This window comes from Watersipora subatra, chromosome 3 (assembly GCF_963576615.1).
Source record: "Watersipora subatra chromosome 3, tzWatSuba1.1, whole genome shotgun sequence".
Classification (NCBI taxonomy): Eukaryota; Metazoa; Bryozoa; class Gymnolaemata; order Cheilostomatida; family Watersiporidae; genus Watersipora; species Watersipora subatra.
The window spans coordinates 60,564,854-60,576,678 of record NC_088710.1 but is presented as its reverse complement, the minus strand read 5'-3'; the positions used below and the strand labels follow the sequence as shown (position 1 = coordinate 60,576,678).

General features: G+C 37.6%; 1 protein-coding gene across 1 annotated transcript; it reads left to right on the top strand.

Annotated features, from left to right (window-relative positions):
• The first annotated feature begins 177 nt into the window (after window positions 1-177).
• LOC137391742 (AP-1 complex subunit gamma-1-like) lies at window positions 178-11,439 on the top strand. Its single transcript, XM_068078277.1, has 19 exons — window positions 178-343; window positions 1,339-1,569; window positions 2,491-2,615; window positions 2,807-2,981; window positions 3,070-3,210; window positions 3,499-3,594; window positions 4,179-4,259; window positions 4,518-4,672; window positions 4,961-5,074; window positions 5,265-5,448; window positions 5,828-5,919; window positions 6,127-6,259; window positions 6,364-6,491; window positions 6,672-6,808; window positions 8,594-8,733; window positions 8,839-8,965; window positions 10,024-10,182; window positions 10,397-10,659; window positions 10,790-11,439. Exons 1-19 carry the CDS (start codon window positions 296-298, stop codon window positions 10,889-10,891), a joined length of 2,631 nt encoding a protein of 876 aa, XP_067934378.1. The 5' UTR covers window positions 178-295; the 3' UTR covers window positions 10,892-11,439.
• Window positions 11,440-11,825: the final 386 nt, after the last annotated feature.

Genomic DNA, 11,825 nt, shown 5'->3' with positions numbered 1-11,825 from the left:
AAAATGCAGTGCATATTCTCAGATAATATGTTAGTAGATATAAGTTTAAAAAATAATTTAATATTTTATTTTATTTTTATTTATAAAAACTTCAAAACATAAAATACAATTTAACGATTTGGCGCTTAAAATGCAGGTATATTCTACATCTCGGCCATCTTTGCATTGCCAGCTATGCCGGAGCTGCCCATTTCCTAGTATTTTAATTCTACTCTGTACTACAGCTTCACTAAAACAAAAATACAAATTAAATCATTTGTCACTTTACAGGTTTTAGTGTTTTGTTGTATTTAAAATGCAGAAAATAAAAGTTCAAACAGAAGATGCTCTTCAAAAAATCAAGGTAAGTTTGAAAAATTATTCAATTACTTACTGCTGATCGGCTTTCGCCAACTTGACAGTTTTTTCTCATCTGCAATATATTGGCGTGGTTTTTCTGGACTCCATTAAAGTTCTCGATTCCTAAAATTTACGTTAATTTTTTGATCTGTAGATTTGCATAAAAAGTTTCATTGGCATGAGATACTTCACAAGATCTTGCAAAAAACATTTTAAAATGACAAACATTGTAGCACAAGATTTATATTCTAACCTAACACAAAATGGCTGATCAACATTGGCAATGTAGTGCAAAATCAATTAACGAAGAAATCCATTTTCATTGCTCACGTTGAACTAATAAATCTTGGACCGATTAGCATACCAATTATTGTTGGATTCATTTGGATTAGTCTACCAGAATAAGAGTACATCTAATAGCTAGTTGAAGACTTTTGCTAGCAGTTACTTGATCCATCTACAGATCATTGACAATAAAAGTGATATTTTAGTAAACCAAGATCATTCAGATTTTAAAGCAAGTTTTTTGAAGGATTTGTATACATCCAAATTATGTCATTTTATAATGTTATTGTTACACAATGCATCACCACATTTTATAAAATGAGTAAAGCTGGTGGTAGTTCTACGGAATGCTCATTGAATTCTTTTCGGTTTCTAGATGTTCGTTAACTTTGCCATATTTTACAGTAATTAAGTTGTTCATTTTTAAGCATTGAAATAACATTAGTAAAAAATGAATACTATTGAATTTAAATTAAATTAAAACTATTATTAGTTGGTGTTCTACGAAAAAGTGTCTCATCTATTACTGCACAATACTTATTCACGGGTAGATGATGGAATAGTTCTGAAGTACCATTTTGATAAACAAAACAGTGTTTTTTACAAACTCTTCACACATAATTTAATTAACATAGTTTTGCACTTAATGTTAATCGCTCTCAACATCAAGTGTAAAACTATTCATCACATTCATCCTGAGGTCGCCCTTTGTAGAGTTTGCAAAGTCAGCTGCAGCAGTCCATTATGACCTCTCCCAAGAAGCTGAGAGACTTGATACGAGAAATAAGAGCTGCAAAAACTCAAGCCGAGGAAAGAGCTGTAGTCAATAGAGAGACAGCAGATATCAGGAATAGTTTTAGAGATGAGGACAACACCTACAGGTGTCGAAATGTTGCCAAGCTACTCTATATCTACATGCTTGGTTATGATGCGCACTATGGCCAGGTAAGCTGCCTTTTAGATTGTGTAATAGAGCAGACCCTTTGCAGAGATTTAACCTATTTGTATAATCTAACTTAGCTCCCCTTTTTGGAGTTTGGCCAGTGATTACGGTTCTAAATTTGTTGCTGCACTCCTTAGTAGTTGTCCGAAAGGGGGTTCATGTCACATCGGTATTAATGCCATACATAACCTTTTGGTTTTATAATCTATTTAAAGCTGTCCACAGTAATTCAGTTCAGACTACAGGACCTCAAACTTATTTATGCACAGTAATTTATACAAAAATTTATGCATGAGTGTCATAACTACTGGGGAACTTTTAGAGTACAAACGCACCACATTACACTCTTACAATAGTTTGTATATATACAGGTTTAGGCAACTCCAATTTTTTCAAATGCGAAAACAATTACTTCAACAGCTGTTGCAGTTTTATTGAAATTTTTGACATGACTCAAAATGTTTCAATTCGGGAACATTTTCATTCGTATTAGCTTAAAGCTGACACACAGTTTGTAAATGCTTCTAGTTTGAGCAATTTAAACCAGAGTCGTGCAGTTTGCTGGCGTTATACCTGTGGTAATAATAATATCAGAGTTGAACTTGTTTGCTATTTTAGCAGACACCCCTGTGGGTCATAATTTAGTGTCAATTTGATTAGGACACAATATTGATTGGTCTTTATTTTTCTCACCTCGCTAGTCCTAAACATCATTTACTGGTCTCCAAGGCATAGGTAAGTGTAATTATGGCTTACATCCTTCCAGAACTGGAAACAATTAGTATCAGTGAATGGAAGTTAGATTCTTTGTTTTCCTAATCATTGAAGTGTATAAATTCATGTTGATGGATTCGAATCTGAAGTGTCTTTCAAAGAGCATACAATATTTGACTCTTCTAGCAACTCATATTCTGTTACTTCAGCTGGAGTGTATGAAATTGATAGCATCCCCAAGATTTACTGACAAGCGGATAGGATACCTGGGTGCAATGCTGCTCTTGGATGAGAGGACAGATGTGCACATTCTAGTGACCAACTGTCTGAAAAGGTTGAACTTATGCCACGCTTTAGTTTCCTTTCCATATAATTGTTTTATCTACAAGGTCATAGAATAAGAGTGTTTAGAGTTGCTCCGACTGCTGGGAGATGCTTCATTTGATTCGTTCTCACCGTCAACTTATCACTTTCTCTTTGGCCAATCTCTGGCTGCGCAGTGTCTGTTAATGCGTAATATTGTAGCGATCTGAACCACAATACTCAGTATATAGCAGCATTGGCCCTATGCACACTCGGCAATATCGCATCTCCTGAGATGGGCAGAGACCTTGCCGGAGAAATAGAACGGGTCATCAAATCTTCCAACGCATATCTCAAGAAAAAGGCGATTCTGTGCGCTGTAAAAATTGTTCGAAAGGTATGTGACTGGAGTTGCTGTTGCGCTGCCATTCGCTGACACAGTTACACCACTGCTATGTATTACTAGTCTGATGTGTTCGTTGCAGGTACCCGAGTTGATGGAGATGTTTATACCGTGTACAAGGTCACTGCTGAATGAGAAGAATCATGGAGTGTTGCTGAGTGCCATAGCTCTCATTACAGAAATGTGTAGGCTCAGTCCTGACACCCTCAATCATTTTAGAAAGGTAGCTGAGTTAGCGATGTCATAAGTGAAGTTTGTTCAAACGCAGAGAGTAGTGCTATTTCTGCTGATGGACTGCCTGAAGCTGATATGGTTGAATAGATCTAGCTGATAAGCTGATACGCATATAGTCCAGCTTGAAAGAAACGCCCCCTTTTTAATATGTGGTTTTATCACCATTAACTTGTAGCTAATGAATTTGAGCTATTGCCATGCCACGAGGTTAGACTCGCTCGTCTATTATGAAAGGAGGTATCTTATTGGATATTTTATGAATGTTGGTTGTCTCTAGTCGGTGCCTCTCTTGGTGAGAATATTAAAGAACCTTATAATGGCCGGATACTCCCCTGAACACGATGTCTCCGGAATCAGTGACCCATTCTTGCAGGTATCTCGCCTTTTCTGTCCTTGTTCCTAATGTCATCGCTTTAGCCTTAAATTATATATAGTTGGTGCATGATATAATTGTGGTGCTTCTGGACGTGCCAGATGATAAACAATGTTTTCTCGAATGCTCTTGTAGTGCGCATGCCAGAATGGGTGCACTTGTAGTGTGCAATCTAATCTAGAAAACATAAGGTTGAGCATGTAATTGATCTTTTGACTAAAAGTTGACAGCATGCCATTTTTGTGTGTAATCACGATCAATGTTACATTATGATAGAAAAGAAATCTAGGTGCATTAACCCACGATATCTAGCTTTTACAGTAAGAATATCTCTTTCATTCCACGCATGCCTCATGTAAAGTCTGATAGTGGCCTAAGATTCTGGTAATTAATAGTAAGACCAGAGAGCTGCTAGTTGGTGCGTCTGTGACTCTTCCTTGTAACAATGGCAATAAGTTAGCCTGAGCTCATTGTAACCATGGCAATAAGTTTGTCTGAGTTCATTGTAACCATGGCAATAAGTTAGCCTGAGCTAAGCAAGTCTTCTCAATGCTTACTGTGTAGCATTCTGCTGTTTGTTGCAGACCAGAATATTAAAGTTGCTTCGTCTTCTCGGGTGTCATGATGACGATTCGAGTGAAACAATGAATGACATACTAGCGCAGGTGAGTGCCACATACAGTTAGACTAGCTGTCTTACACATCCTTACTCCTTTCCTTCAGACTTTTATCTATTTTATGAATATATGTTGATTACAGTAATGAATATATATGATAAAGAATTATTTGGTACTCTATGTACAGTTGTACTGGTCTCACTGACAACTGATTGCTCTGTTTCAACTTGATATTTTATCGCACATATTTTTTTAGTTCAATATATAATTGTCTAATTCCAAATTTGATATCTAAACACCCAACAGGTGGCAACAAACACAGAGAGCAGTAAAAATGTGGGAAATGCGATATTGTATGAGACATGCAGCACCATCATGGAGATCAACTCTGAAAGTGGTCTCCGAGTTCTGGCTGTCAACATTCTTGGCAGGTTCCTCCTCAATAATGACAAAAATATTAGGTGAGTTTATTGTTCAGTTATTGAGTTTGTGCGTAAATGTATAAATATTAAATTCAGTTGTTTTGTGTTTTACATAGATTAATATCTTATCTTGTCTGAACGTTCGCATCAGAGTTGCAACTTTATTTGCAGCGTACAAAGTTTCACCTTTGACCTATAAACGGCTAATGGCCCAACTTGCTTTTATTACTAGGTTTCACAATTGGTATAAGCTCTGTAGTCACTTTTTTCTAGCATTTAATTACGATGAGACAAACTTTTTGAAGTTGTGTTCTCTTTCCTTTGCAGATATGTGGCACTGAGCACTCTTCTTAAAGTAATCAATGTTGACCACAATGCTGTACAGCGGCACCGGAGCACCATTGTTGATTGTCTCAAAGACGTAGATAGCACCATTAAGAAGTAAGTTACCATTGTTGATTGTCTCAAAGATGTAGATAGCACCATTAAGAAGTAAGTTACCATTGTTGATTTTGTCTCAAAGATGTAGATAGTACCATTAAGAAGTAAGTTATTGAGAAATCAGTTGCTCATTTTTTTGTTAATAACCCTCTTTATCTTTCTTGTAATGTCAGGTTTATTTTGTGAACAGACGAGCGATGGAACTGAGCTTTGCACTCATCAATGAGAACAATGTACGTGGCATGATAAAAGAGCTGCTAGAGTTTATAGTCAGCTGTGACGATGATTTTAAGGCAGACGTGGCGTCGAACATCGTCCTGGCTGCTGAGAAATACGCTCCGAACAAGAGATGGCATGTTGACACAGTCCTTAAGGTACGTGCAACCCGCTACGTTCACTATGCGTGTGCGAGTTTGTTTACATTCATCATTGTCTTCCTTATGTACAGTTGTGTATATGCATACTGGTATGGTGTGCTTGGAGGTGTGCCTGTTGATGTGGCAGTCTTGCACATACCCAGTGAGAAGGGTCATTTTACTCCTTTGCTGTCAAGTAATATATTTGCTGTTTCCTCACACCGCATGTTGTGTTTGCTCATTCATCTCTCGTTTCTAAATAGTGCTGCTATTTGTTAAAATGTCGAGTGATACAACAGATACAACATTACCACCTCCTACTGCAACAACTAGTCTTGTGTGGTTGCTGGAATTTCTATCAACATCGAGTTGACATTTTGATGTGTTATGCTTGCAGGTCCTCACGTCAGCCGGGCAGCATCTCAGAGATGATGTTATATACAGCATGTGTCAGCTAGTGGCCAACACCAGTGAGCTTCATCAGTACAGGTGCTTGTTGAAACAGTTGTTAGCCAGTGTTGATGTCTAATAACTGATTTCACTTGTGTTCCCCTCACCTTTGCTTGCATTCAATTGATTTGTATGATATTTCTTGTTTGTTTGTTACTGTAAACGGCTGCATATTGACTTTTACTTGTAATACGACCTTCACCTTACTCATAAAATGTGCATAGTCACCAACCACATATGTTGTAGTGTTCAGAGACTGTTTTTGGCACTGAAAGAAGACCCTAGTCAGCAATCACTGTCACAAGTTGCCTGTTGGTGTGTAGGGGAGTATGGAGATGTGCTTGTCCACGGCACTTCTGAAGAGGCTGATCCAATACAAGTGGGTCTTGGTCAAATATTGCCTTCCTGTTTTCTTCCATGATTTCCTGTCAACAGACTTGGCTTGTAGTTTATTATCGTAATCGATTGTTTTGATGCTAACAGATATCTGAGAATGAAGTACTGGATGTGCTCGAGAAGACCCTCATATCAAGTTTGTCCTCCGTTATATCCAAAGAATACGCTCTGAATGCCTTGGTTAAACTCAGCACAAGGTTTAATCAGACAGTCAAGTGAGTTTGCTTGGCAAGTTTCTTCCAGCTTACTCCGAGTTATGCTGAAGCTTTTTTATTGTCACGTTTTGCAACTCTCAAAAGTTTGCGAAACTACAACCTGATCGGATTTTGTTCTTAGAGAATGTCATATTTACATATCATAACATATTAGCAGTTTTAACAGTGTTATTGTCACAGGAGGGTCCAGTCCATAGTCCATCCGTACTCATCATCTACAGAGGTTGAGCTGCAGCAGAGAGCTGCGGAATTCTCCCATCTCTTTGGGAACTTCTCAGAACTCCGTAATGGTCTGTTGGAACGAATGCCTCTTGTGGGTGAGTGTCTTTTATATATATCCTCACCGGCTAATTGTCTTTTTGTGTGTCAACTCAGTTGCAGATCTTTTATGGCTGTTGTACATCGTGTCAACATAAAATATCGTAAAACCTCTATTTGAACGCCACTTTCATTTGAATGCCACTTTTCTTTGACCTTCACCTTTTTTTGACCGCCACTTGACATTTTTTGGTCTTTATGAACCCAGAATAAAACATGATAAGTAAAAAATTGTTCACAAATTGGTACTGATAATGACTCGGTTACATCATCAAAAAGTAATTTTTTCATGGTTTCTGTTTGTATTTAAGTTTGTCTTGTAACTGCAAAGCTTTAGTTTTTTTTTAAAACTTAGAAAGCGACACTATCGAAATAACTGTATCAGACTAATAGTTGTATTTCCTAATTTAATGCGGTCGTAATACTTTGATGCATATGACAAATTGTCTAGCATTTACATTGGAATCTGAACTACTATTTTTAAGGCTAAGACTTCTGGGTAGCACTCTTCGCGTGCAGGCTGTATCCGTGGCTAAAAATTTTTGCTCATTATTTGTGTAAAAAGTATTCTAAATGGCGACACGTAAAAGTTTTGTTTCTCTGCTAAAAATTGTATGGACATCAATATTGACTAGTTCAGCAGTGTAGAGAAGAGTTGAGGTCGGAAGACACTGGAAGGTATTTAACAGCCAGAAGAAGATCAAATGGGTCTAAACGAAAGCAGCAATCAGAACTCAACTGGTCGACCAATCGATGCATATATTTTTGTTTCAAAACAGTCAATTTTGTTTCTTCATGCATTATTAATATAGTTTGTTTATGACATGTGTTCTTAAATATATATTTGTTGTGTTGCTAGATTATTATATAACTTATAAATTTACAGATTTATAGCATATTACTTTTTGTTAGCATCATTGTCATTATCTAAACTCGGCTTACAATGATCGACGATCATAACTCCTCTTCTCTTGCGCATAAAAAGCCAGTTTTGTTTGCAAACGGTAAAAACATATCAACGAGTGCGAGGAGCTTTCATGCAACCTTGTAAAATATAGTTATAAAATAAAATATGCCTTAAATTTGAAGTAATGAAATAAAAAATTGAAAGCTTCAAAATTTGCAACACAGGCTATAAGATCATCGTAGGTTAATTGCAAGCAATATACTGTATATCAACTTGTGGAGATATTTCTCGGCTTCCCAATACATATTTATTTAGAGATCTACGACAAGTAGGAGATAAATTATAACAGATTTTTAAAATCTAAAAGGGTCAGTGTTGCTCCACCCTAAGGAGAGTGCAAAATATAAGCGACATTGGCTTCGCCCACTTAAAAGGATTAAATTTATCTTCCCAAAATTTTGACGAGCTATTTAAAAAAGTTCAATGTCACCGTATTTGAATGTCACCTCTGATAAAACGTCACTACAGGGAAATGTTAAAAAATAAAGTGCTTTTATGTTCAAACAAAAGTTTTTCAGTATGTTGTTGAGGCCCTGTACACTTATAGCAGTTGTGGTTACGATTTGGTGATGATTTTCACACCCGTGTGCAGTCAAACCTCAACATAGATGTGCAAAGTGAATCTGCTCAGATATTTACTTCATTGAAAGTTTCATGTTGGTTCAAATAGTTTTATAATCAATAATTGTATAATAATTGTATAATTCATTTTAGTGTAAAAAACAATGGCAAATGCTTGAAGTAATTATGCATAGTATAAAAACAAATTCATAATATAAAACTTTGTTGAAACTAAATTTTCAACTTATTCTTTTAGAATCAAAGTCAGGTCTAGTCAATGGAGGAAGTGAGTCATCTGTCGGCCAACAAGAGCCCAGCTTATTGGGCGGTGACGGTGGTAGTCCGACCAAGTCTGCTGCGCCCGCCGTCATACCTATATCTGCACCGACTCAGCAGGTGCGACTTTTACGTGTACGATATTATGCTGCTCGATGGCTGCGTTGAAACAATGCGATTGTCTTATTCGGTTTATTAAGTTAATATGTTATTCATGTGTGACAGGGCTCGAGCGTATTTGACCTGCTGGGAGACATTTCTACTCCAGCTTCTGCACCAACACCTTCCGCTTCAAGTGGAGGAAACATACTAGACCTATTGGGTGGGACTCCCAGCCAGCCTAGCAATACCGGTAGGGATCATAGCACCTCACTCGGTGTGAGCTTATGAGTTAGTTTTGCTATCGACTTCAGACATGTTATCAAGACTGCGTGTAACACTGCTAGGCTGGCAACTTGTTGCATGTTTATATCAGTCTTTGTGTTTGCCTGGTGTAATAGTCTAGGTTTGCTAGTTTGCACGGAGACTTTACCTCATATCTTATAAGTACATAGAAGAGCGTACAATGCAGTCTATCCCCGCTATATCACTGTTTTAATAAGCTGAATTCGCACTGAGGCTCACTACTTGGTATGCGGACGCTTCCTAACATGTTGTATGAAAATTGATATAGGAATATATTAACCATTTTTTTGTCTATTCCTTGCGGCGTTTTCTCAACTCCTTAGTGCTGGTGTCCAAATTGGTAGTCTTTCAAATTGACTTTATTCTCAATGTTACATCAATGGTTAACAGCTCTATGTGAAAAGTAGTTGATCTACTACCGCAAAAGTCTTGAAAATATGCCTTGTGGCAATCTTCCACTTATGGATAGCCAATATATTCACAGTTTACCTTTGAATAATCCTACAAAAATACCAAATAATGATTGAGCCCATTTAATTTAAGCCCAAAATAATCTGTATTTAGTGCATTTTAGAACTGTTTGAGATGGTTTTAACAAGATTGTAGCATATATTCACAATGAACTGACTCAATACAGCATTAACAAATTAGGGCAGGAAAACCTTTCAAAATTCTATTGTAAGGCTGCAATTAATTTCCAATGATGGTTTCATCAATTTCCTATTCAGACTCTGGCAGAGTTTGTAAAGAATCCGTAATCACAAGCTAAGGTTAACAAGATCATTTTAACTTTCAAGTATTTACCTTCATGTACTAACCAGTAGAAATGGACACGCTAAGAAGACTGTTTGTTGTTATTTTTACACTTCTGCAACAAAACTGGTTCAGTAAAACTCTAAAATAATGTACTGATTGAAGATGGCGTTAAAAATGTTTTTTCTGTGAGGCCACAACTCTCAAAAGAAGCTGGTTGCAGCATAGTAAATAGTTGATTTCTGTACACAGATGTGAGCAACTCTATGGATTTGTTGAGTAGTCTTGGACTGGGCACCACAGAAGCTGCTCCAGCGCCCGCTGCACCTACGCCTACATCTTTTGCTCAACAGTCATTATTGAACGACTTCGGCTTGGGAAGTTTTACAGCTCCTACTACAAATGGCGAAGGTACATTTTGAGTTTTCCATAGCGTATGCTTGTAGTTGACATACATGAGTTATAAGGTTCGGTTTATGGTATATGCCTGTTATGTTCACCGCCCAAAGACGCTTAATTTTGTCAATGAAGAGCGGAAATTGTTTCTGTATCGATGATGAATAATTTTCTCGAATATAGTTCTCTCAGTTAAAATGACTATTGCAGATGTTATTGTCATTCACAGCTCCCTCCATACGCTCTATAGAAGGTTATAGCAAGAATGGCCTGACTCTCAACTTTGACTTTGAGAGGTCTGCAGGCAGCCCAGATGTGACAGTCACCATGACAGCTATGAACAATGGAAATAGTGAACTAACAGATTTTATCTTTCAAGCGGCAGTGCCAAAATCGTTTCAACTAAATCTCCAGCCGCCATCCGGCAATCAAATTGCCGCATTCGGCCTCGGAAATGTTAGTCAACGAATGGTTATCAAGAATCCAAATAAGGTAATGCCATATATTTTATTGCGCACAGTCACGCTTGGTCTAGTCTGGAGTCCTTGTAGTGGCAGCAATATTGTATGTCGAGAGGCCGATGGTAGATGGTTAATATCTTTTCTCTGCTCTGTACTTTTAGCAACAACTAAAACTGCGCCTGAAGATACAGTTCAAACGAGATGGAAGCCCTGTGAGTGAGATTCATGATGTTACAAATATTCCCGAGGCGGCATGGCAATGAACTCGTAGTCTTGTATAGTCCTACCTTGTCAAGGAAGCTCAATATGGAGTAATATAGAGTAATACCAGCTCTGGCAGGACGTTTAACATGGATGAAGGCGAGACTGACCATTTCAGGGGTCTGTCAAGTCTCATCACCATATACATGCACATTCCACACTTTGTTTCGCTCCATCATGGGGTATTAAGGTGCTACAGATTGTATTGGCCAACTCGACCCTCCCCTTCCCAATGAGTTACCCGAGATGGCGCTTCATGGTTTGGCTGATGGACAAACGGTGATAGTTATGCTCCATTCTCTGTGTGGCTAGCTCCTTTATAGCTGGCCATCTGCTGTCCGCCTCAAGAAACAATTCACTTTTGTCAATCTATTGTACGTCATTTACAGATTTTTTATTGAACACTATTTTTCTGCCTACCATTGTTTTCGTATTCTCAGACAAGCATTAATAGGTATGATGAGCTCCTCTGCTAAAATCATTAATGCAACTATGGCAGTGGATCTCTGATATTTATTTACAATACATAAATGATTAAAAGCGATGTGAATATGCGTAAAGCTGTGTATTTTATGATTGCTAGTAAGCAGGACTGTAGCGCATCTTTATATAATTAAATGCTTTGTATGACGCAACTGTACAAACACTCTATTGTCAAGTGTCCCTTCACACTAGTTAAGTCTAGTTATGTTAAGCCTAGTTAAGTCTAGTTGTCAAGTCCCTTCACACTAGTTATAGCTAACAAATGTGTGGCAATGAAATCCTAGAGTGCACTTTGGCTGCAGCCAGATTTGAAATGGCCATGTGACAGCCAGAAAAGTACCAAATTGTTAATGATAAACACGATCTATATGTTGTGGGTTTGTAACCAGGTAGTCACTAGCAATTCAAAAATGTTGAAACACATAGCCATGGAAATTCACCTGTACCCTTGGA